Here is a 27398-nt window from a genome sequence, read left to right as displayed (position 1 = left end):
TAAACATCTTCCACTCAGGTTAGCTTCTGTTATCATGTCCTGTTGGAGGGAATCAGCAGTAACACAGTCCTCAGACACTCTGAGACACGGATCAGCCTTTGATATACGGATTGTCTCAGGCTTTTATTTCATAGCTCAGCATGTTTGTGAGGAGGAACCTCTTTACTCAGTAACTGAGGCAGACTGAGCTTTCTGCAGACGTGAGACTTTAAAATGACCCATGTCCCTGATTGCTGTATGCGTGGAATACAGAGTGATAGAGGAAGTGATGTAAGGAGGTTACACAGAGCAGAGAGTCAGCCCACGGGGCTCAGCTGGGAATCAAACCTTAAACCTTGAGAGCAGTGTGTTAATAGAGCGGAAAGCTGAGGAGTAATGTGACCCACATCCAGACAGAGCTGAGTCCTGAAGGCCTCACTGAGCCGGTCGTGCTGCAGACACGAGTGTGACGTGGGGGGTCAGTACCTGCTGCTGCCCACCCCAGGACTTCCTGTCCAGACTGTCTTGCAGTTTCCTGTCTCGTACCGAAGAATTACCCTTGTGTTACCTCATGTAATCATGAATGTGAAACTGAAAGTAACAGAAGGTGATGATTTCCAGATTTCATAATTTATTATCAACAGAGCTTATAAAACACGTCAAGTGTCTAAAGTGAGAAACTGTTTGACATGTTTTAAATGTTATACAGTGCAGCTGTGAGTCCAGCTGCCACAGTGCAGCAGCTGCTCTCAGCTCACAGACCAATGTTGAAGACAATGACACTGCCCTCAGATTTAAAATGAGTTCATATTTGATTAAAGATCATATTTTCTGCGTTCTACTGTCAATAAACTTTATGAACATCCTGACGTTTTGCAGGTTCAACATATGTCCCGTCACATGTTGAACTGTGTGAAACAAACAGCTCTCACTGAGACGGCCCACAGTCTGTGGACCTGTCACTTGTGACCTCAGCATCTCAAACCGATGAGTCGTGTCGAGCAGTAAACTGTTAAACCTCTGGATCCTCACATGGAGTGCACGTGACTGTCCACAGTCCATCCTGAGTGTGCCGATTTGATTCCCGTTAAAGTCATTGCTGTCACAACTGTTTGTGATTCTGTGACGGTTGAGCACAAAAGCTCTGCCCACTGTTGTCTCTGTTCCTGCAGCAGATAAGAGACAGAAACCTTAATTTTCTCTGCAGCTTCTTCCAAATGGGCCACTGCTGCACATCTCTGGGTTTAAGCCTCAGAGTTTATCTCTGACTGTCAGACAGTCGGACTTCAGCGGCCTGGAGTGTGGGGCGTATGGCAGGAAGATAAAAGCTAGCGGTGCAGAGGTGGAGCTGCTGACAGCCGTCCAGGATAATAAGGGCCGAGATGACGTTTGAAGCGGCGCTCTGAGGAGAAGCTGGACCAAAGGAGCTCACACCCACACAGCAGAACTGACAGCAGGGCCCTGGGTCTGACAAACGTCTGTCTCAGAGGACGTCTGATCACAGGGTCATCAGATGATTCTGGAACAAAGAACATTGAGAAGGACGTCCTCGTGTTCAAACCATGTGTCAGACCGAAGGTGGTACCAGGATCACAATGATAATAACACCATAACACACCTGTTTATGTTAGAATAAAGCCTACAATTTGCATTATTAGGGGCGTGGCCTCTGTGACTGACAGGTGGACACAGGCTGCAGCTGCTAGCTTCACCTGAACTGGATGTCTAGAACGTGCTTGAGCCTTTTGGGGCATTTTAATGACATCATGTGACCAAAAATATGGCGGCTGCTGCTGCTAGGTTACTGTAGTAACAGAGTGAACAGGAATGCGGAGCTTCAGTTTTAGGGTTTTGATTGGAAGTTACTGATTAGCAGTCTGCCCTACAGGGTGATTAATGTTCGTTCGGGTCTAAACAGAGCCGTTTTGTGTTATTGTGATTGGTCAGAAGGTGATGTCAATCTAACATGCACACCTGGAGACGTGTGCTGTGGTGTGAAGATGAGCTTTCTCACTTCCGACTGTCTTGACCATTATGCTGTGGTTTCTGTGCCCAGACTGAGAAGATGAAACCAAACAGTCAATAATAAAAAAAACTGTAAATATGAAGGGTGAGAGGTGAAGCCTCTGAGCTTTTAGCTCAGCGCTCTCACAGACGTGGTTCTTTTAATTGTGTCTAATCGTTCAGTGAGTGAACCTCAGACCACAGCTGATCATCACCTGCCTGCAGGTTAACTGTGACAGATGGCCTTGGGCTGCTCCTATTGATCGGAGAATTGATCTGGAAATGCATCTGTGGCTGTGATACCTCTCCTCACTCTCTGCAGCAATAACACAGCTCTCTCCAGCTCCTCCTCTGATCAATAATCATCTCTCCATTCACATGTTGCATGTTTTTCTCTGGGCATGCATTCAAACGTGTCCCCAGAGAGCAGCAGCAGGTATGAACTACAGTAAAACTGCTGTCAGGCACGTTTTAGCAGGTTTGTCTGGCCTGAGACGACCTGAAGGGGAGTTATGATAAATATGATTTCAGAGCAGCTGAGGTCCTGCCGAGAGCGCTGAATGAACCTGAGCTCCTCATGCTCCTCATCTTTCCTCAGCTCTGATTCGTGTTCACACTTCTGAAAGGACAGTGAACTCTGTGTACTTTCCTGCTCAGGAAACAGCCAACCAGCTTTGGACCGGAACGGCGCGTCACCACCGTTCGGCTACATTATGGAGGGTTTTTTACCCCTCTGCCATAAAATGCTTGTGTGGAGTTGCTGTCACTGGGTGGACACCTGACTTTGTGACTGAAGATTGTCAGACTCTTACTGCAGGTGCATCTATGATCTACCAGGAGGCTGAGGGGAGCACTCCTTTTCCCATAGAGAAGGGTCGAAAGGAGGGCGCTGAGGTCTTTCAGACATGTCCTAGCAGGAGGAGGCCCGGGACAGAGCCAGGACACGCTCCAAAGATTACATCTCTCTGATGGTTACATACCCACAATCCTTCACTCTCATCGTTGCTTTTTTTTCATATCATACTCTGCGAGCTACACATTTTACCTGCAAATGAGGAGTTCCAGTGTATCTGCACAGGTGTTCATTCATAAAGCTGGAACAAGGCTCGTGCACGTGTGCATAAGGTTGTGATGAGATTTGATGGGAAAGAGTTTTAGTGCACACACACGCACACACACAAACTCGTTTTCATATGTTATTGAACCTAGCAGCAGCCATGTTAAGTAGCTACTTTCCTTAGCTACTTACCCTAACCATCAAAAAGGGATGCCTTACGGTGCATTCACACCAAACGCGATAGACGCGACCAGAGCGTCAGGTTTACATGTAAAGTCAATGGAGGAGCGCGATGAAGCGTGACTCGGGGTCCTGCGAAAATTCAGAAGCCGATTTGCGTCGCGAAAATGCGAAAAAGCATCAGTTGCGCATGCAAGTAGTGCGACTGACGCGTTTGAAGCGTGAATAAAAATACGCGCGGCAGTTTGTGTGGTGCATTTTGTGGATTCGCGTGTCACGTCTACTGCTGGAGTTGGAAAAATCTTAACTCCAGTGTCAAATCGTGCCGCGACAACCAATCAGGAGCCTGATGGCGTGATGCTCTGACCTAGTTCAAAGGGGCAGGCTCAGCCAAAGCCCTTCATTCAATATGGAGGAAAGGCTAATCAACGCTGTAGCAAAACACCCGGAGCTGTACGACACCAGCTGCTTTCTCTACCAAGAATTTTAATATTATTTCAAATAAATTTTTGTAATGACTAATGTCTCAGTTCTACTACACAGCAAATATTGGCACACAACTTGACACATGTAGAATTTATTTCATATTATACTAAATTATACTAATGAAAAAATATACTACTATATAGGAACATAGTGAAGACCAATTATTTAAGAGAATAAAGAGAGGTTAGTTTATTTTGGAGGCAAGCTCCATTTATTAAGAAAATTTTAAAAAAGGCAGGAACGCTCTTTAGAGGTTTGTGGGTGGCTCTTAAAAGAGCCGTTGTGGGGAAGTCACTGGGACTTCAAATGAGCATATATTAGCACAGGTATCAATAAAGGACTACCGTATTAAACACTTTTACTAACCACAGGCAGACGGACAGGCGCTCGGCAGGTGGGATTGAGCGCCTGTAGTTGGTGTTTAGGCGGGTGATGCTTGGACTGACGCGGGACAGCAGCTCCTCAAACTGGGCGAGGGAAAGATGGTGGTACCGCTGAAAGCGGCCGTCAACCAGACGCAGCTCCTGGAGCAAGTGGTGAAACTCACCAAACTGCTCACGCTTGTGGAGGACCTGATGGACCCAGGTATGGTGAGGACGTCCTTTACGCCGCTGCTCTGCTCTCCACAGTAAATAGAGAAGGGAGACTCTCTTCAAATGCTAGATCGACAGCTGCCATCTTGCAAACATACCATCTGGCACTACTTCCTCCCACATTTCCGCTTCACGCACGTGAAAATTGCATATTTTGAAGCACGACCAATTCGCGTTGGTCCCACGTCGAGGTGCGAATGTGGACGCGACCAGCTAGGGGCGTCTTGTGCTTTTTGGTCGCGTCTATCGCGTTCGGTGTGAACGCACCGTTAGGCCCTTACACTGAGCCTCAAAAATGCCTTCAAACTCATGGGGATGGGCACTTTGTAGCATGCCAATTTTATGTCCTCACAATGATGTCTAAACATGTGCACACACACACACATTCCTGCCTATGTGCACAGAAGCAGTGTTGGACAACCGGACATCCCGTTCACATTAAACTGAAAGGTTTTTTTTTTCTTTGTCCTTAAGAAAAAACTTTACTTTTTTATTAATTAAATGTGTTGATTGAATCGGTGTGTAACTTTGCCAAAACAATGTCGGACTCTGTAGTTTTCTCTGGTCCCCTCCCCAATCAGACCAGGAGTGACATGTTTAGCCACATGTTCTCCTTAAATTGCTGGCTGTCTGAGTGGTGTCCCAGAAACGATGTGGGCTTCATAGATAATTGGCAAACCTTCTGGAGGAAACCTGGTCTTGTTAGGAGAGACGGCATCCATCCCACTTTGGATGGAGCAGCTCTCATTTCTAGAAATATGGACCAATTTATTAAACCCCCCAAAATATGACTATCCAGAGTTGGGACCAGGAAGCAGAGTTGCAGTCTTACACGCCTCTCTGCAGCTTCTCTCCTCCTGCTACCCCCCCAAAAACCCATCTCCATTGAGACTGTGTCAGCTCCCAAACAGACAAAAAACAAACTAAAAACCAGCAATAAACAACTTCAACATAGAAAAATCACAAAGAAAGAACAATACAGTATCCACATCTGAACCAATGAGTAAAACAGTGAAATGTGGATTATTAAATATTAGGTCTCTCTCGCACTGGAACGGTTCGCAGCCGAGTGTGAAGCAGCAGGAATGAGGATCAGCACCTCCAAATCTGAGGCCATGGTTCTCAGCCGGAAAAGGGTGGAGTGCCCACTCCGGGTCGGGGATGAGTTCCTGCCCCAAGTGGAGGAGTTTAAGTATCTCGGGGTCTTGTTCGCGAGTGATGGGAGAAGGGAGCCGGAGATCGACAGACGGATTGGTGCTGCGGCTGCAGTGATGCGGACGCTGCACCGGTCCGTCGTGGTGAAGAGGGAGCTGAGTGTAAAAGCGAAGCTCTCAATTTACCGGTCGATCTACGTCCCGACCCTCACCTATGGCCACGAGCTGTGGGTAGTGACCGAAAGAACGAGATCGCGGATACAAGCGGCAGAAATGAGCTTCCTCCGAAGGGTGGCTGGCCTCTCCCTTAGAGATAGGGTGAGAAGTTCGGCCATCCGGGAGGGGCTCAGAGTAGAGCCGCTGCTCCTCCACATCGAAAGGAGCCAGTTGAGGTGGTTCGGGCATCTGACAAGGATGCCCCCTGGGCGCCTCCTGGGCGAGGTGTTCCGGGCATGTCCCACCGGGAGGAGGCCCCGGGGCAGACCCAGGATGCGCTGGAGAGATTATATCTCTCGGCTGGCCTGGGAACGCCTTGGTGTTCCCCCGGATGAGCTGGAGGAGGTGGCTGGGGAGAGGGAGGTCTGGGCTTCTCTGCTTAGGCTGCTGCCCCCGCGACCCGACCTCGGATAAAGCGGATGAGGATGGATGGATGGATGGAGGTCTCTCTCCTCTAAGTCTCTGTTAGTACATGACTTAATAATTGATCAACAAATCGATTTACTCTGCCTTACAGAAACCTGGTTGCAGCAGGATGATTATGTTAGTTTAAATGAATCAACACCCCCGAGTCATTCTAACTACCAGAAATCTCGAAGCACAGGCCGAGGGGGCGGTGTGGCAGCAATTTTTCACACCAGCCTATTAATTAACGAAAGACCAAGACAGACTTTTAATTCATTTAAAAGCCTGATGCTTAGCCTTGTCCACCCCAGCTGTAAAACTCAGAAACCAGTCTTACTTGTTATTATATATCGTCCACCTGGGCCTTACACAGAGTTTCTCTCTGATTTCTCAAACTTTTTATCTGATTTAGTGCTCAGCTCAGATAAAATAATTATTGTGGGTGATTTTAACATCCATGTAGATGCTAAAAATGACAGCCTCGACATCGCATTTAATCTGTTATTAGACTCAATTGGCTTCTCTCAAAATGTAAAAGAACCCACCCACCACTTTAATCACACTCTAGATCTTGTTTTAACATATGGCATAGAAACTGAACATTTAACAGTGTTTCCTGAAAACCCTCTGCTGTCTGATCATTTCCTGATAACATTTACATTTACAATAATTGATTACACAGCAGTGGAGAGTAGACTTTATCAAAGTAGATGTCTTTCTGAAAGTGCTGTAACTAAGTTTAAGAATATAATCCACCCACTGTTATCATCTTCAATGCCCTGTACCAACATAGAGCAGAGCAGCTATCTGAACGCTACTCCAACAGAGGTCGATTATCTTGTTAATAATTTTACCTCCTCACTACGTACGACTCTGGATACTGTAGCTCCTGTGAAAACTAAGGCCTCAAATCCGAAGTACCTGACTCCGTGGTATAATTCTCAAACACGTAGCCTAAAGCAGATAACTCGTAAGCTGGAGAGGAAATGGCGTGTCACAAATTTAGAGGATCATCATTTAGCCTGGAGAAATAGTTTGCTGCTTTATAAGAAAGCCCTCCGCAAAGCCAGAACATCTTACTATTCGTCACTGATTGAAGAAAATAAGAACAACCCCAGGTTTCTCTTCAGCACTGTAGCCAGGCTGACAAAAAGTCAGAGCTCTACTGAGCCAACAATCCCTTTAACGTTAACTAGTAATGACTTCATGAACTTCTTCACAAATGAAATTTTTATCATTAGAGAAAAAATTACCAATAATCATCCCAGAGATGTAATATTATCTACAGCTACTTTTAGTACCATTGATGTTAAGTTAGACTCTTTTTCTCCAATTGATCTTTCTGAGTTAACTTCAATAATTAATTCCTCCAAACCATCAACGTGTCTTTTAGACCCCATTCCTACAAAACTGCTCAAAGAAGTCCTGCCATTAATTAATTCTTCAATCTTAAATATGATCAACCTATCTCTAATAACCGGCTATGTACCACAGGCCTTCAAGGTGGCTGTAGTTAAACCTTTACTCAAAAAGCCATCTCTAGACCCAGCAGTCTTAGCTAATTATAGGCCAATCTCCAACCTTCCTTTCATATCAAAAATCCTTGAAAGAGTAGTTGTCAAACAGCTAACAGATCATCTGCAGAGGAATGGCTTATCTGAAGAGTTTCAGTCAGGTTTCAGAGCTCATCACAGCACAGAAACAGCTTTAGTGAAGGTTACAAATGATCTTCTTATGGCCTCTGACAGTGGACTCATCTCTGTGCTTGTCCTGCTAGACCTCAGTGCTGCGTTCGATACTGTTGACCATAATATTCTATTAGATTGATTAGAGCACGCTGTAGGTATTAAAGGTACTGCACTGCAGTGGTTTGTATCATATCTATCTAATAGACTCCAATTTGTTCATGTAAATGGAGAGTCCTCTTCACACACTAAGGTCAATTATGGTGTTCCACAGGGTTCAGTGCTAGGACCAATTCTATTTACATTATACATGCTTCCCCTAGGCAGCATCATTAGAAGACAGCATAAATTTTCACTGCTATGCAGATGACACGCAGCTCTATCTATCCATGAAGCCAGGTAACACACACCAATTAGTTAAACTGCAGGAATGTCTTAAAGACATAAAGACCTGGATGGCCGCTAACTTTCTGCTTCTTAATTCAGATAAAACTGAGGTTATTGTACTTGGCCCTGAAAATCTTAGAAATATGGTATCTAACCATTTTCTTACTCTGGATGGCATTACCTTGGCCTCCAGTAATGCTGTGAGGAACCTTGGAGTCATTTTTGACCAGGACATGTCCTTCAACGCACATATTAAACAAATATGTAAGACTGCTTTCTTCCATTTGCGCAACATCTCTAAAATTAGAAATATCCTGTCTCAGAGTGACGCTGAAAAACTAGTTCATGCATTTATTACTTCCAGGCTGGACTACTGTAATTCTTTATTATCAGGATGTCCTAAAAACTCCCTGAAAAGCCTTCAGCTGATCCAAAATGCTGCAGCAAGAGTACTGACAGGGACTAGAAAGAGAGAGCATATTTCTCCTGTTTTGGCTTCCCTTCATTGGCTTCCTGTTAAATCCAGAATTGAATTCAAAATCCTGCTCCTCACATACAAGGTCTGAAATAATCAGGCCCCATCTTATCTTAATGACCTTGTAGTACCATATCACCCTATTAGAGCACTTCGCTCTCGCTCTGCAGGCCTACTTGTTGTTCCTAGAGTATTTAAAAGTAGAATGGGAGGCAGAGCCTTCAGTTTTCAGGCCCCTCTTCTGTGGAACCAGCTTCCAGTTTGGATTCGGGAGACAGACACTATCTCTACTTTCAAGATTAGGCTTAAAACTTTCCTTTTTGCTAAAGCATATAGTTAGGGCTGGACCAGGACCCTGAATCCTCCCTTAGTTATGCTGCAATAGACGTAGGCTGCCGGGGATTCCCATGATGCATTGAGTTTTTCCTTTCCAGTCACCTTTCTCACTCATTATGTGTTAATAGACCTCTCTGCATCGAATCATATCTGTTATTAATCTCTGTCTCTCTTCCACACCATGTCTTTCATCCTGTTTTCCTTCTTTCACCCCAACCGGTCGCAGCAGATGGCCGCCCCTCCCTGAGCCTGGTTCTGCCGGAGGTTTCTTCCTGTTAAAAGGGAGTTTTTCCTTCCCACTGTCGCCTAAGTGCTTGCTCATAGGAGGTCATATGATTGTTGGGTTTTTCTCTGTATTTATTATTGTGCTATCTACTTTACAATATAAAGCGCCTTGAGGCGACTTTTGTTGTGATTTGACGCTATATAAATAAAATTGAATTGAATTGAATTGAATTGAGTTGAGTTGAATTGAATTGAATTGAATTGATTGATCAGTGACTGCAGCTCACAGACTCAAGTCTCCTGTTTGCTCTCCTTCAGTCAGTCTGTGGTTTCATATCAGTGACCCAGCCTGCAGGTTCTCAGAGAGGTTACACCACACACACTCACACAAACACACACACACATGCTGAGTGTCTTTGAAGTCCAGCAGTGGGGGTGTCTGTCATCTCATGAAGTATTCATGTAGCATATCAAGTGTGTGTGTATGTGTGTGTGTGTGTGTGTGTGTGTGTGTGTGTGTGTGTGTGTGGTGGGGGTAGTGTGGGGTGAACAGTGGTCTCACAGCTGCTGTGTGTCGACACGCCGAGAAGGCGGGGCAGTGAAAAGAGAGAGAGGGGGTGAGCGAGGAGAGTGAGGGAAGGTGAGGTGAGCAAGGCAGACGGACCCACTGACGGAGGGATGGGAGGAAGAGGAGGGAGGGAGGCTGGAGCTTTGCCAGTGTTTCCCAGCAACAACAGCAGTGAGAGGCAGGAATCCTCCCGCTCTCATTCACTCGTTTATTTCCACCTCTTGTTTCAGTCCTTTATTCCTCCTCTGCTGATGCCACTTCCTTTCATTCCTCTCTCTCTCTCCTGGATTTAGAGGAGGAGGAGGAGGAGGGAGGTGGGAGGGGTGGAGAGGAGCGGCATTGCGATACTGCAGGAACAGACTGAGGAGCTACGGGAGAGAAGAGAGAGGGAGAGGAGCAGGAGAGGTGGGAGAAGGAGGGAAGAAAAGAAAGGAGGTGAAATTAAAGAAGTGGAGCTTTTGAAAAGGAAGAAATGAGGAGAGAGTAGGAGAGGAGAGATGACGAGAGGAGAGAGGAGGAGAGGTGGAAATAATGAAGAAAGAAAGGTAAAAGAAGAAGAAGAGGAAAGTGAGAGTGTGGAGAATGAGTTGCTGCAGGGTCAGAAAGATGGAAGAATGATTCAGTACGAGGAAAGAGTGGAAGGAAGGAAAGCCGGCTGAGGCTCTTCATTTGAGACCAAGTGAGGCGAGTTCTACAGATTGGCTGCAGGGCGTGAGGATTGAGGAAAGGATGGAGGAATGGACGGCTTCGTGGAGTACAGACCATCACAGGGGGATTGAAAACAATCATAAAACAAAGTGAACTCATCCTCCAGGAGTATCTGCAGAACTTTGCTGCAACCAACATGAAAACATCCCATGATCAGATTTGCACTTCCTGTCCGAAACACGGAAAGATGGATTTGGAGTTTAGCCATATGGAACAAACTGAGGGGAACGTGTTGAGATGCTGAGGTGCCACTTTACAGATGAATACAGTCAGATATTTTTGGACGAATCTTAGCCGTTGGATGTATTTTTGATCAGGAACCTGGCACGTGTTCTTGGACTTTAGTGAGAAAAACTCTGATCACGTGAACATCGCTCAGCAGAGGATGATTGGATCGATGACAGCGAGAAGGGGTTGGAAGAGTTTGAGGATATGTTTGGACCTGTGAAGGGAGCAAAGACAGAAGGATGTTCATTCGTGCGTGAAATGAATGTGATGCGAGTCATTGCTTTAAGGGGAACAATCATGAAAAACCTGAAGCAGTTTTTTGGTTTCATGTCTTATTTTTGATTGACGGACAGACTGAATCTTTATTGTTTGACAGAAGTGAGTAGGAATAATAATCTGCTGAAAACTGAACATGGTGATAAATCTGATGTACTCACCTGAACGCTTTAGGATTAACATAAATTTGGGATCCCTCCGCAGCAGTTTGGGAGTTTTAAAGATCTTTTAGGTTCAACCCCTAAACTTCTTTATGGATTTGGTAAAAACCAGATGTTGAAAATGAAAATTAACTCGTTAAAATGTTTAAACGATCTGAAAGGACAGACACACTGTTGATGCTGTGATTGACGAACCAAGAAACTGCGAGTTTAGGAAAAACCGTGTTGGACGTCATGTTATCATCATTGTCTGGATGCATGGACAGTGTTCTCCTGTTTCAAAAGTAAAATGATTCTCACTTTAAAGAGTGTTTTTTTGGAGTTCAGGGGGGATGGAAAGTCAAACTGATGGATGAAAAGCCATTTTGTTGGAGCATGAAAATGAATTAAAGCTTTGGAGAAATCTTCTCCGGACTTTGAGGCACCTGTTCTACCTGGAGAGTTTATGAAACACTACACTCGTGGATGTTTGCTGCTGAATGCAGAAGGACAACAAAAGAAAAACCTTTCAGAGCTTTAAAACAGGACACATCTGGATAAACATCTGGGTAAACCTGAGACAGTGAAAATGGACTATATGGATATGGACCACCATCAGCGTTTTTCCTTGATCGGCTGAGTGTCCATCGGTCATGGGTAGATTGGGTGCCCTTGGTTTGACCCTGGATCTATTTTCTGGAGAAGGCTTCATAGATCAGCCTTGATGATGCGGACCAGGTGTCCCTCCTTCACAGCTGTGGTTTTAAATCTTTGTTTGAATAGATCTGGGTCTTTACAATGGTGAATGAGGACGAGAAGAAGCTTGGTCCCAGTTCCTCTTTAAGATCAAGAAGTTTGAGCAGATAATGGATTGGAAGGAACTGTGAGTAATAATAATAGTGATTTTTAAATCCTATTTCATCTCAGTCCAGCTTCATGTTTGAGGTGCTGACGGTTCTGTGAAAGGCAAAAGCCGAGAGCAGTGGAGAGATGTGCTCACGGTGATAAATGAAGTCCAGATATAATTGATACTGTAGACGACTGAAGCATAGAGTGTAAAATAACAGTCTCTGATGTCTCTTCAGTTTCTCCTTCAGGGGCTGTTAAACATATTACACCCTTTGTCCTCACAATGTATCACGGTAGCTCACCTGTGGAGTCAGACATCCACTCAGAGAAGATGGAGTCATCCCTAACCCTGTGACATCACTGAAACACCATCATTCGAGCTAACATGTGAAATTGTGTAGATGTAGATCACGTGATTTAACGGGTGGATGGTGATGGTGATGGTGTCAAAGTATCAGCACGTCTGCATTAGCATTAATAAGTCCTTTAAAGAAGGGCATCAACCGCAGGAGGACGTAACCGCCATTACTGCGGATGACTTCCTGTTAGGTGACATGCACAGAGCATGTCGGGTATGCCGAGGGTTAGCATAGGTTAATACATACCTGGTTAAACACAGTGATCAGGATGTGGTTCTCCCACAGCGCGTAAACAGATAAACTGTGCTCAGGATTACATGAGCAGATGTGTGGACAATCTGCACCCTTTATGGTGGTATCTTCATCACCATGGTTACAATATCTGTGACAGTCACAGAGTGCTTCCTCCACCAAGGTCAATAACATATTTCTGGTTTTTAAAAGAAAGCGGTGCACCTTAAAGCTTCTTCTTTTAACCCATGATCCTACTCTCCATGAAGGTCATGAACTTCAAAGTTTTAAAGTTTTCCGAGCTTCACATTTTCTTTGTGAAGTAACTGAATGTTAAGCACGCTTTGATGACTCTGGGCCACGGAGCATGTTCATTAGCATCCTCCTCAGCTGAGCCTAGAGAGAGCTGCATGACTGGGATCAAATAAAACAATCAGAGTAGATTTTTTTTTTTTTTTTTACTTAGAATTTATTTAGAATTTTCTTGAGGTGAAAATTGGGGTGAGAGAAGTTTGAAATGTAAAAACAACTTTAGAGCAAAAGCATCAACTCAATAAGATAATCAAGTGACCTGTGTGACCACCAGCTTTGGTCTCTACAGTGGGGAACAGGGGTCAGGGGGCTCATCCAACCCAAGACCAAAACACAGGTGCCTTCCTTGTGGCCCTGGTCGCTGGTGGCTCTGCTTTCCCAGAATGCTTTGCTCTCTTGTTGTGATGCAGCGCTGCAGTTTGATGGGAGTGGGACATTTTTGATCCTCTTTCTTTCTTTGCACGTCCTGCTGTACCTGTGCTCGATCTATCTCCAACCCACCAGGAGACGCTGCTGCTCCACCCTCGGACACACACAGACACACGCACACGCATACACACTCTCTCTCTCTCTCTGGTAAATGTGACATTGGCGGTGAGTCCTGCTGGTGGTTGGAGGCTATAATGACACGCTCTGTTTTCAGAGTATCTGTCTGGGAGGAGGCGCCGGGAGGAAGATTTTGAGCCTCCTCCTCCCTCCTCTCTCTGCCTGTGTTTGACAGGGACCTTAAACTCATCTGTTAATAATCAGTCTCAGATCAGCTCTTCTCTCTCTCTGATCTTATTTTATGTTTTCTTTTATTTCCTGTTAAGCGATGTGTTCCGGGTGCAGCTCGGTGCTCTCTGACTCTGTTTCTGTGTTTTGTGTCTTCAGGGCGGCTCACAAGCTCAGTCTGTCCCGCAGGAAGAAGTCCCCGCCCGGCTCCGCCTCCCCGCCCGGCCAGTCCCCGGGACCGCTGCTTTACACTGGGGGCTTCAGCGGGGCCTTGCAGCTCTCCCCGCCTGCCATCCCACCATGTCTCCTTCGAGCTGGATCAAAGGTCAAGGACACGCCGGGGATGGGAAAGGTGAGATGGTGTGGTGTTAGTCCGGATCTGATGGATGTAGCTACTGGGACTTTACCTGCTCAGCTGATGGAGTAGGGGAGGGGAGGGTACCAGGTCACTGTAGTCTAAGGAGCTCAGAAAGAATCGACCGCACTTCTTCAGGTTTGCTGAAGATGCTTTACCTCGCTCACTTGGCTGACTCTGAGAGTCTGCCAGCTGCTGTGACTGTAGCAGTAAGTGAGCCTGAATCCTGAAGAGGAAGCTCTCTGCTGGCATTCAGATGTCAGGTGATGCCTCCTGCAGCAGGTGGGCCCTGTGTGAGGTCCTCACAGGTCAGTGTGTGCTGCTGGCTTCAGAGCCCTGCAGGCACCGTGTAGGGACTCCATCGCTCCACGCTGCAGCTCAGCTTCCTTCATCTCCATCCGCCGGCAGCTGCAGGAGCTCACATCTGCATCTTGCCAATGCAACATGTGGGCGTCGGTTAATGAGGCAAGGACAGAAATGAAAGAGCATTTTAAAGGAGACGCGGTGAAGTTAGGAGGATCATACGTCTCTGCTCCTGCAGCTTACACTGAACTAACAGAGTCACTTCCAACACCTACAAACTACTTATAATGCACTGTGCTCTGCAGGAGACAGAGCTACTGTCCATCCAAATGAGCTTGTTTCACACTCAGCCAATCACAGCGTCCGCTTTAAACGTAAGCACTTTGTCTCTACAGCAGAGAAACCCCATGTTTGATGATCACGCACCCTCATGTGTTAAAATCATGAGGTCATTATGAGGTCATCAGCTGTCTGTGCTCTCTGTCCATGAGTGCACATAGCTGAGTAGCAAGGCTGCGGTGACCATCATCATGTCTTGTGATGAAGAGCAGCAGCTGCTGATTGCTACTGGGAACAGCGACATGCTGCTCATCCTTTCATCTTTCTCCTTCTTTCCTACTGATCTAAACACAAAGAACAAAGTTCTCATTAAGAAAACCGAAGCTGCTTGTATTCTTCTTCTTTTTCTTTAATGGTCTCCACAGCAGATCACTTGAGGAGATGGAGATCTCCTCCTGTCCTAGCATCCTCCTCTGCATGTTCTCCTTCATCCACGAGCCTTCTCTGCAACTCCATCTCCATCCTCTAGCCTCCTTCATCTGCACATGCTTCTTGCTTTGACTTTGTAAGAATTTAGTGACATTAGATGAACTCCTGGAAACAGAAAGAGTCAGAGGGAAGTGTTCGCTCTGACTGCCGTCTCTTCTCTCGTTTGCAACAGCGCTGCGTTCGTTCCTCTGAACCTGCAGTTATTCTCTTTAATGTCTTAAAACTTCTCACCATGACCTCTGGCTGCTCTCTGTGTGGGCGAGAGAGCCTGAGCTGGATTCTGGGTGTAAACACTTCATCGTGAGCGATATCAAACTCTGAGTTCAGACTGAGGTCAGAGCTGTTTCTGTTTAAAGCTCTGCAGTTTGAAAGCAGCCCTTCAGATTTCACTCCTACTGCTGCTGTACCTTTAATCATAAAATATCACAGCGAGGATCTGATCCAGCCTGCTCCTGCAACACTGCAATGAAACATGCACTTCCTCTAACGTCCAGCAGAGGCAGCAGGGAGTCAGTGCCCACATGTTTACAGCCTGATACACAAACTGTTTGGTCTCTATAGATAGGTGTTCCTCCATAACAGCTGTTTGCATTATTAGGGGTGTGGCCTCTCTGACTGACAGGTGACACAAGTGGTTGTAGCTGCTAGCTTCAGCTAAACTGGACCTCTGCGCTGTGTTTGTGCTGTTGGAGCTTTTTGGAGCATTTTTAATGACATCATATGTCTGTACTAACAGACTGTCCAGGAAGGCGGAGCTTTAGTTTTAGGGTTTTATTTGGATGTTACTGATCAGGTGAAAGAAAAAAATGAAGAAAAATCCCTATAAAAACATTTGTGATTGAACATACGTGTGCTGAGTAGGGCTGGGTATCGTCACTGATTTCTAGAATCGATTCCGATTCACAAGGTCCCAATTTGATTCAATCCATGATTCGATTCGATTTGATTTGAATCTGGGAAATTTTGCCTCAGGCAGACAGAAATATTACAATTCCGATCATTTATCAGTACATATCCATATTTTTATATCTATAAAAAGAAAGCTGACATTGTGAGACTTTATCAGAGGTGTAAGCATCACAGCAAATGCCTTTGTGTCAAAGTAACAAAGTGTAACGCAATCTGTACTTACGCCAATGCTTTAATGCTTGGAAATCAGGACTGTTGACCTTGGGCAGTTCACTAGGTGTCAGTATCATCAATTTCACCCCGATGTCTAGGCCCAGAATCACAGCTTCTCAAGAAATAGGTTACAAGAATTCAAATGTGTCCCAAATATCTGTATCCCATCAGAGGCTAGTTTCGTAAAGGAGATTGGTAGTAGCTGCTCCACCACAGGAACAGTAAGGCTTCCAGCACACAATGGACACCACACTCGCTTAACATAAACACATTTATTAAACACAATTTTAAATAATAAGGCCTTTTTTCGTAGTGTCTTTCCACTCAGTGTCCCAAGGAAAAAAACAAAATAAACACAAATATGTATCCTTCAAGGTCCTTTGGCCAAAAGAAAACCACCTGAGCTCAGGGAAAAGTAAAGTGCACTGTTGGGGCCCTTTAAATTGTTCCTACCGCTCTGTTGGAACGGGGTAGCATCCAATAATAGCATCCAGCAACAGAAGCATCCGTCCTCAGCAAAGACCATCTACTAGCCAGGACGGCTCAGCGGAGTCATCAGATGAGGACTTCCACAAGGCAGTTTATCCAGTAGGATCCAGGGTATCGAAAGGGCAAACAAACCAGCCTACACACAAGTGTGCAGAAGAATTAACCAAATGTTCATAAGTCTCAGTACCACTGACTCAGTGTCCATGTCACTAATGGCTTATTTAACAGTCTTACCATCATAATAATACAGGCTTGTCAAAATAAAAGTATCAGAACATAAATGCTGTTAACAATGCTTATTAATGCTGTTCTCTTAGGCATAACATAATAACTCTGTAACTGACCTCGTATCGGCCGCCATTTTAGGACATTAGCCAGGCTCGCTTAACAGTTAGCTTGCTAACAGTCAACTAATAACACACATTATACAATATTTAGCCTCTTTCTTAACAAACATGACAGTGGTAGATTCGATACCTCGCTGCAGCATGATAAGGCACAACATCTAATGCGAACATGAGCTGCAAGCTAACTCACCAGAGGGGTTCATGTAATGGCGAATGGCTGTCGGATTCAGCTCGGCTTCACGTTCGTAACAGCTACAAGACTCCTTTTCCTAACAATATATTAAAACATTAGCTTCACATATAAAGGTTTTTTAAAACTATTTACAACAACTCAATGTCTACTGTACCCGAATTTCCAGCTCGCAGAGGGCACGAGAGCAGCATGCGCCTCATCGGACGAACGGAGGAAAAACTCTGTGGCTAAACTAGGGAGTGGCTATGCGCAAGGCACAGTGGTGCGTTCAGTGACTATCAAATAATCAGAAATCCCATACTCAAACAATGACCTGGGTTACAAAAGCAAAAACACAGAAAAACATGAAGGAGAATTTCCTGGCCTGTCTTTTTATAGCAGATAACCAAATTAAAAATATTCTGTAGTAGAACAAAAACAGAAGAAAACCATGAATCAACATATGAACATTACCTGATGCTGCTGAAGTGAAAGAAAGCAAAGTTACAGAGGTTTAATTAGAGAAACAGCGAGGTGTTTTGCAATTTCACATAATTTAAAAATTTTCTTTAGTATTGAACAGAAGAAATGAGGCTTTCGTGTCAGAAGTCAGTTAAAATAAAATAAAAAATTGTGCGTAATAAGCAAGTGAATAATGCAGAAAACAGAGATTTTTAGATGGGAAAATGTTTTTGAAGTGCACTGAGAGAGAGAGGGAGCTGTGCATGAAGTGTCATTTTACCGTGGTGGAAGCAAAACAGCAAAAGAGAGAATTCATGATGTTTATGTGAAGCGAAATGTGAAGCGTAGTTTGGATCTTCTTTTGCTGCTGGTTCAGTCAAATTTGGTTGGAGAGAGACAAAGCCTAAAACTTCATAATCTAGCGCAAAAAAAGACATAAACATAATGCACGGACCCGCCGACGCATCAGAATCTGTGAGCTGTCGGCTTTCAGCCCCGACGGCGTGTCCGTGTACATGCAGTCGGGTGAGAAAGCCAACAACTCACAGATTCTGATCCATCGGCGGCTCCGGGCTTTGTGTTTAAGTCTTTGTGCAGAATTCGTGTACCTGCTCTCATTTACGTTTTTAGCTGTTTGGTCATTGTCGAAATTTTGTGAGGTTTAGGCTGAGATTCTGGCATTTCGGGCAAAATAAATTTATATTTAAATTTATATTCATTCAAGATTTTAATGAATCAATATTGCGTTATTCAAGCTAGAATCGATTTTAATCGGAAAATTGATAATCAAAACCCACCCCTACTGCCGAGTGACTGGAACACAAAATTAGCTGTGACTGGATCAGATGGCGACTTTCAAGCTGCTTCCTGTCTGTATCTGCGATGACAGAGGAGCTGACTCGCAGAGACTCGTCGTTTAAAAACTGCTCCGTCTCATTATTGGCTGTAAACTCGAGCTCCTGGCCACCAGCTCAGCAGCTCTATGACAGCACAATAAAACCCTTCAGAAGGCTGAGGGACACAGGCTGCTGAAGGTCAAAGGTCAGGAAGGCAGTGTGACTCCCTGCTCAGTCCAGCTCTGATTACACAGAGTCTAAAATATAATCCTGGAATACCTGAAGAAGAGCTCAGGACGTCTCTGCAGGCTTTACGGCTGATTCTGAGCTTCTTTCAGCACAAACAGTTGATGGTGTGTATCAGGTGATCTGAGTCAGGTGATCTGAGTCAGGTGATCTGACTGGAAAAAAAACTAAACACCAGGTAGAAAAAATCAAACCAAATTTATACCAAACAAAGTCAAAGAAGGCAGCACGGTTTCCTTCCACCTCGGTGTTGATATCTCTGAATGCTTGTACTCAAGATAACCACTGCAGGTGAAGCAAACATGGCCACGTTCAGGCCAAGCATCTATCACTGTCTGAGCACCTCTGGCTTAGTTTAACGTTTCATAATGCAACTCCATTGTCCATCCAGAGATGTGATGAACGCAGCAGTCTTCTCTGTGCTTCCTGTTTCCTGTTTGTCCTCAGGTCAGAGTCATGGTCCGGATCTGCTCGGTCCAGGGTGAGTCCTCGGAGTCCATGTCCTTCCTGAAGGTGGACGGCAGGAAGAAGCAGCTCATGCTGTGCGAGACGTCGGCCCAGAGACGGTCCTCAGCCTCAGCGCCAAAGACCTTCACCTTTGATGCCATCTTCTCGCAGGACGCCTCCCAGGTGAGTTCTCCAGCAGCAGGAACTTTACCATATCTTCTTCCGGGGATTAGTGTGGGTAATGTTACAGCTGGTTCATTTAGCTGCACAGACCTGCTGCTGGTGACGCAGAATGAACACTTTAAAGTGAAACTTTCAGAGTTTTCTGAATAAAAATCTAAATTCAGGGCACACACGAAGGTTTGAGCTCTTCATCAGCGAAGTGTCAGCACGCTGTTTACCCACAGAGAGCAACGACAGCAGCAGACAGATCACAGCGCTCTGTGTGTGTGTGTGTGTGTGTGTGTGTGTGTGTGTGTGTCAGTGCAGAGTGTTTGTATCTGTGATGTGACATAAATCTGCAGATGGATTCATAAAAACATGTTTATGATGTTCAGTTTTCAGCTCCTCCAAACAAACAACAGGGCACTCAGCATCACTGCGCCTGCTGGGCCGCAGATCTTCTCTCTTTTTAGACACCTGACTGCATCGGTGATATAATGGTTTCATGTTTAACAGGAGTTTTATGGGAGAATTAGAGAAAACACTTGGATCAGTGTGGAATCCACGCTCAGGTGTCTGACTGCTGGACAAAGTGCACCAATAAGAGACTTCCCTCATTCTTATTCATTTCAGTCAGTTTTATGTATATAGCACTAGATCACACCAACAGTTTCCTCAACAATCAATCGTTGTTGTGAAAGTCACTTCTTACACAAATGGAAGAAAGCAGTCCTACATATTTGTTTAATATGTGCATTGAAGGACATATCCTGGTCAAAAATGACTCCAAGGTTCCTCACAGTGTTACTGGAGGTCAAGGTAATGTCATCCACTGTAAGAATCTGGTTAGATACCATATTTCTAAGATTTTCAGGGCCAAGTACAATAACCTCAGTTTTATTTGCATCTAGAAGCAGAAAATCCAGAAAATCCTGGTCAACCAGGTCTTTATGTCTTTAAGACATTCCTGCAGTTTAATTAATCGGTGTGTGTTATCTGGCTTCATGGATAGATAAAGTTGGGTGTCATCTGCATAGCAGTCACGATGCTATGCTATGTATGCTATGTCTTCTGACGATAGTGCCTAAGGGAAGCATGTATAATGTATATTGTTGGCTCTTGACTTTGGGAGAAGCAACCTGTTGCTGAATAGGCTCCTCTGATTATTTATGACCGTGTGCAGAGGATGCCCAGCATTGTCCATAATGTCCAGCGGTTTATTTAATGTCCTTTTCTCTGCCACTGTCAACAGAGTGTCCAGCTTCATGCTGACCACAGAGCCAGCCTTCCTGATTAGTTTTTCCAGCCTGGATGAGTCCTTTTTTGCTGTGCTGCTCCCCCAGCACACCACAGCACAGAACCAGCAACCACCGACTGGTAAAACATCCTCAGGAGCTTCCTGCAGGTGTTAAAAGACCTCAGCTTCCTGAGGAAGTACAGTCTGCTTTGGCCTTTTTTATACAGGTGCTGCGTGTTGCATGACCAGTCCAGTTTGTTGTCCACTCACAGCCGAGGTACTTGTATGTGTTGACCATCTCCACTTCCTCTCCCTCTATCTGAACTGGCAGTGGACCTGGTCTGGACCTCCCGAAGTCCACAACCAGTTCCTTGGTCTTTGAAGTGTTGAGTTGCAGGTGGTTTGTGTGATTCCATGTGACAAAGTTGCTCACCAGACTCCTGTACTCCTCTTCCTGATCATCCCAGATACACCCCATGATGGCCGTGTCGTCTGCAAACTTCTGATTATGGCATAATTCAGAGTTGTAGCAGAAGTCAGAGGTGTACAGGGTGAAGAGAAGAGGGGACAGGACAGTTCCCTGTGGTGCCCCTGTGCTACTGACCACAGTGTCAGATGTGATGTCCTTCAGCCTGATGTACTGTGGTCTGTCAGTGAGGTAGTTGGAGATCCAAGCGACCAGGCAGGGGTCCACCTGCATCCTGTTCAGTTTATCCTGGAGCAGACAGGGCCGGATTGTATTAAAGGCACTAGAAAAGTCAAGATACTAATACTCCATCAAAGTAATTAAGTAATAGATATACAATAACTGTTTTTAGTTTGTTTGTTTTTATCAGAACACTTCCTGTAATTCTACACGTTTATGTATTCCTGCTGATGATTTCTTTCGTTTACTGAGATGTCTCTTTTTTTTTACCTCCTAAATCACCATGGTAATGAATGCTGAACACTGATTTGGTTTAAAATCATCTGGAAGCACTAGATTTTTACGAATTCTCTTATTTCCATCTTGCTTTCAGTGTGATATGAATGTTATATGTGCAGCCATCACCTTAGAAACAAACAGCAGCACTGAGCATGCTCAGACACATCATTCACTGCCATTCAAATCTTGAATTTACTGCTGTGTGCCACAAATCACCAGATTAACCAGTTTCTGCTGCTTTTATCTCTCAGACTATTTTACTGTTAGATTTTATCATCGTCTAATCTGATATTGTCTCTGATTGGAGCAGGTGGAGCTCACAGAGAGCAGAGAGCCACAACAGAGAAAGTTGATAACCACAGTGATGATACCCATGACCTCTGACTGAGGTTCCAGGTTTAGTTGAGTTAGCTAACTCAAAGGAAGCCTGGATATGTTGAACTTCCTTTGTAGGACACCCCTCAGGTGTGTAAGCTCGGCTTTAAAGTCAAAGCATCCATATGGGGAAGAATTCACTTTGTCGCTTACAGCTGGTCCTAAGTGTCTGTGAAGGTTCTCAGTCATCCAGGTCATTGTAGTCTAAGGAGCTTGGAAAGAAAAGTGTCTGGACTTCTGTAAGTTGCTTGAAGACATTTCACTTCTCATCCGAGAAGCTTCTTCAGTTCTTCAGAACTGAAGAAGCTTCCTGCTCTGGTTACCTGCAGCAGGTCACATACCTGCCATGCTGTCACTGGCGTATCAGCAGCGTGCTTCAGTACACCAAGCGCTCCAACATCTCTGACCTAAAGCTTGTCATAAAGACTGTAATGTGTTTATTATTATGTATGAGGTGCTGTGACAGTGGCAGCGCTCTAAGGTGATCACTGGCTTCTCTCTCCTGATAGGCTGAGGTGTGTTCAGGAACGGTGGCAGAGGTAATCCAGTCGGTGGTGAATGGCGCAGACGGCTGCATCTTCTGCTTTGGGCACGCTCACCTGGGTAACCACATGATACGCCACCGACGCACACAAAGAAATAATTCTGAAAAGTCACATGATTGTTGAATTGACCCTGCCTCCACAGGTAAGACATACACCATGATTGGTCGGGATTGCTCCACCCAGAGCCTGGGCGTGGCTCCGACGGCAATCTCCTGGCTCTTCAGGGTGATTGAGGAGCGGAAGGAAAAGTCTGGAGCTCGTTTCTCCGTCAGAGTGTCGGCTGTGGAGATCTCCGGTCGCGAGGAGACACTCACCGACCTCCTGGCTGAACTGGCGGCCATAGGCCACCAGGAGGCACCGGGCCCCGCCGTGTCGCTGAGAGAAGATCCCATCTGTGGATCCCAGGTACAGGAAACAACTCGCACTTTGAGCACTTTTTAACCAATCACACAAACTGGCCTCTGATATAAATCGAGGACTGGGATTAGATGATATATAACCAATGATTACAGCTCAACAGCTCAACAATGTGTTCATCCATGGGGTGGCTGTGGCTCAGGTCATAGAGCAGATCAGCTACTGATCGGAAGGTTGGTGGTTCGATTCTTAGCTCCCCCAGTCTGCATGCCAAATATCCTTGGGCAAGATACTAACCCCAAAATTGCCCTCATTCATCGGAGTGTGAATGTGTGTGAATGTTTATTAGTTGTACTTGAGTTTAGGAGTGGGGGTGAATGAGGCATGTTGTATAGAGCGCTTTGAGTACTCCAAGAGAGGAGAGAAGCGCTATATAAGAATCAGTCCATTTACCATCCAGTCATCCAGGCCACTCGTGCCGTTCCCTTTCCAAAGAACCTCTCCTGAGTCCTTTCCTTCTCTTTGTTTGTCCCTGAACTACTCACTGAACTCCTGTTCACTCTAGAGGCTTCTTCACTGTTGACATCTGTCCAATTAGTCCTGACCTTCCTCCTCGTTCAGCTTGTTTTATCTCCCCGGGCTCCTTCTGTCTGTGCTCACTTTCATTTTCTTTCTCTTTTTCTCCTCTCATGCAGACATCCTTCCTTTTTTTTCCTTTATCAAACCTCATTCTGTCTTACTTTAACTTTTATCTCGTTCATTTTCTCTCTGAGAGGAAAGAAGGATTTCTACTTTGAGCCAGAAGAACATCACAGAGCTGCAGATGGCAGGAAGATGATCACAGTCTGGTTTCTGTGCTGCAGAATGATTTAAAGCTTTGTTTCAGTCCGAGACTGAGTAATATGGGGTAAACTCTTGGCGGTGTCTGCGCCTGATTCAAAGATGCTGATGTGTTTTAATTGCCTGATGTTAAATTGAGTCGAGGAGAAAGACATCAACATTGGATAAATACAGCTTCCATCAGGGTCGTAGCTCAGTGAAATGTGAATGTGAATGCATCCATTCTCTTCCTCCTGTCCTGTGGTGGTTCACAGACTCTGTGCATATAAATCTAAGTTGGATCTATATGCACAGAGAAGAAGAGCTCTTCCTTACTGCAGGATCTTCATCATGTACACCTGCAAGCAGAAGCTGAAAACATGGACTTTCATGCTAGCCCGCAGCATTTCACCAGGAAGCATGCCTCTGTTCTGTGCAGCCACCTCAGTCCCAGCTTATCTGCGTCTCATTAGCTCTTTCTATCAGCTGCAGAACCAGATGGAGCTTCGGGCGAGCAGTGCCGAGCGAGCAGCATCCTTCCTGGATGCTGCCCTGGCAGCAAGGAAGAGCAGCCGAATGCCGAACGACCAGGAAGTCCGAAGGAACTCCCACTTCCTGTTTACCCTGCACCTCTACCAGGAGAGGCTGGACAAGAGCAACAAGGCAACCAGTGAGTGTGTGCATGGTCGTAATTGATATTTTGCCAGAATTATTAAAAGTTGCTGTGACGTTAAAACTCTACTCATATTTGTGGACCAGTTTCTCAGCTTCTTCCTCTTTTCAGTATGTTTGTTATGAGGAAGCAGAACCTCAAGCAATAAAATCTAAACCCTTTAAAATTCACACTTAAGATCACTGAGGGAATTGATAGTATACCAGGAACATACACCTCACTCCTCTGACACCTGATGGTTTGTGGACTCCACGTTTTGAAGGCTGTGACTAACCAAAGAGAACACTGATGGCAGGTTAAGCAGATACATGATGAACTAATGCTCTACATGGTTCACTTCTGACACTGTGTCAGACAAGTAACTGGAGATGCTCGGATGAAATGGCTGAGAGATTCAGGCTGGGTGGAGCTCTCTGAGTTTGAGACTTCATGGTTAGCGTTAGCGTTGTGCTTGGTCTCCCCTCCTGTTGAGATATTCACAGACGTTTCTGAAGGTGCAAGCAAGGTTGGTGCTGAGTGTGAGGAGTGGAGCGTAGCGATTCATTCCAAACAAATTGTGGATCTGGGTAAAAGCAGGGCGATTTGAAGAGAAACTGGTACTCAGCATGTCACAGAAAACCTAAATGAAGTCTGAAAGGCTTATTTGGTTCGCCTGAAGCGAAATGTGCTAATCCTTAAACCTCCCAGCATTACACAGACCTGCACACACGCTCCAGCTGCAGACTCATCAGCTTAGCAAAGACTTGGAGCAGCAGCAGGTTAGAGGCTCTGACCCCGAGACGAGAATAAAAGCTCCCGTTAGTGACCATGCAACTGTGAAATTTGGCAGCTCAATTAGCCGTTAGCTCTTTTTTTCCACACTCCAAACATGTAGCTGCTAATTAGCTTGGTGTTGAATTGCCAACATGCTCAACAGGAGCATTTACAAGCAGAGCTGCTACACTAACGCTGCCTCCAACCACGTCTACCTGTCAGCAGAGCCGCTTCCTCCGTTACTGGGCTTTTATGCTGGAATAAATCTGCATGGCTAACGAGGCCTGATGGCTTGGCATCCTGCAGTATTTATAGAGTGGTGGAAAAGCATCCACTCAGCGGCGCTCAGCACTTTCTAAATCTTGCTGATGTGGCCGGTTGATGGTTCTCGCCATCATTACTCTGAATTAGTGAAATGAGCAGGCAGTTAAACTGAGCGGAGAGATCAGACTGATACTGAAGCTTAGTGGGATGCAGTTGGGACGCGTTCAGATGAAGCTTCTTTAACATTTGCACATGCATGTAGGCCTAAATATGTTTCTACATTTGGTTAGTAATGTATTGGAGCCATGATCTGATGACTCGAGATTTGCTGCAGGACTTAACGTCCACAGATTTATAGCTTCAGCTTGCACACAGCCCACAGGCATTTTACATAATTCCTATCATTCACAGACGAGGAAGAGATGTCTTTACTCTAACGGCTGCTTGGTTCCTGATAAATGATTCAAAGCAGCCAATAAGTTATTACCAAAGCTATTGATTATGTTTCTGTCTATAGACTAATGAATAGATTGTTGTTTCAGCACTAATGAGCAGTTAAGCAGGCAGTGTCATACACTATAAAGCCCACCCAATCTGCATGGCAGTGTCCGGTCGGAGTCGCCTCCACCTCCTGGATTTGGGCAGCTGCGAGACGGACATCAGCAGGACCCGAGAGGGGGGCGGGGGACAGTGTCTGTCGCTCTCGGCACTGGGAAACGTCATCCTCGCCCTTGCCAATGAAGCCAAGCACGTTCCCTACAGGTGCGAGCATTTTGATGAGCTCAACGGGGTCAGAGGTCACAGCAGCCAAACAACAGATGGACCAATGATCCCTGTGGGGGGGGGGGGGGGTGTCAAGCTCTGAGCTTCAATGAGCTTTCACTCAGTGTTAAATGGTTGTTTATCCTGATGAATAAGTCACAGTAATGATAACTGATGTGTATGTTCAGTCCTTTTTTGCTCCTCACATTTGGTCTTTTCTGTTTAACACTTATTTCTGGTTTCTGGATATTATTTTTAAATTATATTGGTGAACTTTCACCCCATCTCGCTCCTTCATCCCCTTTTCTGTTCGTTTGTGAAGCCATCAGCATCACACGTGTTTTATTTATGGAGTGAATATCTGCACCAAAGAATCTCATCAGTTATCATCCACAGACTTCAAAGACTAACGTACAAGCCTGTCAATGTAGGAATCTTTGATATCTTTATGTTTTAATGTTTTTTAATGGCAAGCAACCCTTGAGTTGTTTGATGCTCCAGTCACATCCATTATTAAGATGTGTTTTTTCACACATTTACGTGAGTGAAGTTAGTGAGTGGAAGTTGAACCAAAGAAAACCCCCAAACAAGGACCTGTGATATTTTAGGTCAGTCAGTGGCTGGAGTTCAGTCGTGTTGGGTTAAAAAGGAGAAAAAGCTTAGACTGTAGTATGTAAATTCTGTGTTTGATCCGTCTTCTGTAGCGATAGTCCAGGTCTTTTCAAAGGCAGAGTTTCATGAACATTTCAGTCTGTCTCTGCCTCTGGATCACATGTGGCGTGTAGTTCAAAGTAGGCTTCATTAATGGGAAATGAGAGATCATTCCTATTCCTTTTTGCCTATCTGTGCCAAACTGTTGCGTGGTTTAATGAATGGTATCTGCGGCCCCGTGGGGATTCTCATGCCCGCGGCACGTCTTCTTTTTTTGAGCTAACGAAGCATTTCTTAATGTATTATTCAGGGACAGCAAGCTCACCATGCTGCTCCGCGAATCCCTGGGCAACATCAACTGCCGCACGACCATGATCGCCCACATCTCCGACTCTCCGGCGGGCTACATGGAGACACTGACCACGGTGCAGTTGGCCTCCCGCATCCACCGCTTGAGGAAGAAGAAGTCCAAGGTGCTTCATCTTTATTTAGGTTTTCTTTCTGGAGCTCATTGTGGCGGAGGTCACGGATCTCTGGTACAGTGTGCAAAACACCAAATGTTATGTCACCAATACAGAAACCGTTTACTCACATGTGGATGAGATTGATTAGGTTCTGATGGTTGTTAGGTTGAAGTTCACAGAAAACTGCACCTCGAACTTAAATCTCAAGTTTTTGTCTCTGAACATTAAACATCTATAAAACTGAAGACAAAACAAATTCAAAGGACATGCTGAGGTTTAAAAGTTATCAAAGTCTTC

The 27398-nt window shown here is 45.2% G+C and overlaps 1 protein-coding gene and 1 long non-coding RNA gene across 6 annotated transcripts in view; one reads left to right on the top strand and one right to left on the bottom strand.

Moving 5' to 3' along the window:
- Nucleotides 1–27398, top strand: part of kif26aa (kinesin family member 26Aa) — a 66669-nt gene that overhangs the window by 27745 nt on the left and 11526 nt on the right. For 4 of the 5 annotated variants that reach the window (XM_025899073.1, XM_025899071.1, XM_025899072.1 and 1 more), the window contains exons 5-11: nucleotides 13727–13919; nucleotides 19115–19297; nucleotides 22323–22416; nucleotides 22501–22763; nucleotides 24021–24204; nucleotides 25830–25986; nucleotides 26948–27110. In XM_025899073.1, the coding sequence (XP_025754858.1) occupies nucleotides 13727–13919; nucleotides 19115–19297; nucleotides 22323–22416; nucleotides 22501–22763; nucleotides 24021–24204; nucleotides 25830–25986; nucleotides 26948–27110 (1237 nt within the window). Of the gene's footprint in view, nucleotides 1–9823; nucleotides 11986–13726; nucleotides 13920–19114; nucleotides 19298–22322; nucleotides 22417–22500; nucleotides 22764–24020; nucleotides 24205–25829; nucleotides 25987–26947; nucleotides 27111–27398 lie in introns of those variants that run through there. The other variant, XM_025899075.1, reaches the window with a different exon arrangement.
- Nucleotides 16373–17461, bottom strand: LOC102078621 (uncharacterized). Its single transcript, XR_003214230.1, has 3 exons — nucleotides 17299–17461; nucleotides 17142–17220; nucleotides 16373–16740 (listed from the first exon to the last, which is right to left on the bottom strand). It is a non-coding gene; the product is annotated as an uncharacterized LOC102078621 (long non-coding RNA).

This window comes from Oreochromis niloticus, linkage group LG15, assembly GCF_001858045.2.
Source record: "Oreochromis niloticus isolate F11D_XX linkage group LG15, O_niloticus_UMD_NMBU, whole genome shotgun sequence".
Classification (NCBI taxonomy): domain Eukaryota; kingdom Metazoa; phylum Chordata; class Actinopteri; order Cichliformes; family Cichlidae; genus Oreochromis; species Oreochromis niloticus.
The sequence above is the reverse complement of the archived record's forward strand: the minus strand, read 5'-3'. Positions and strand labels throughout refer to the sequence as shown.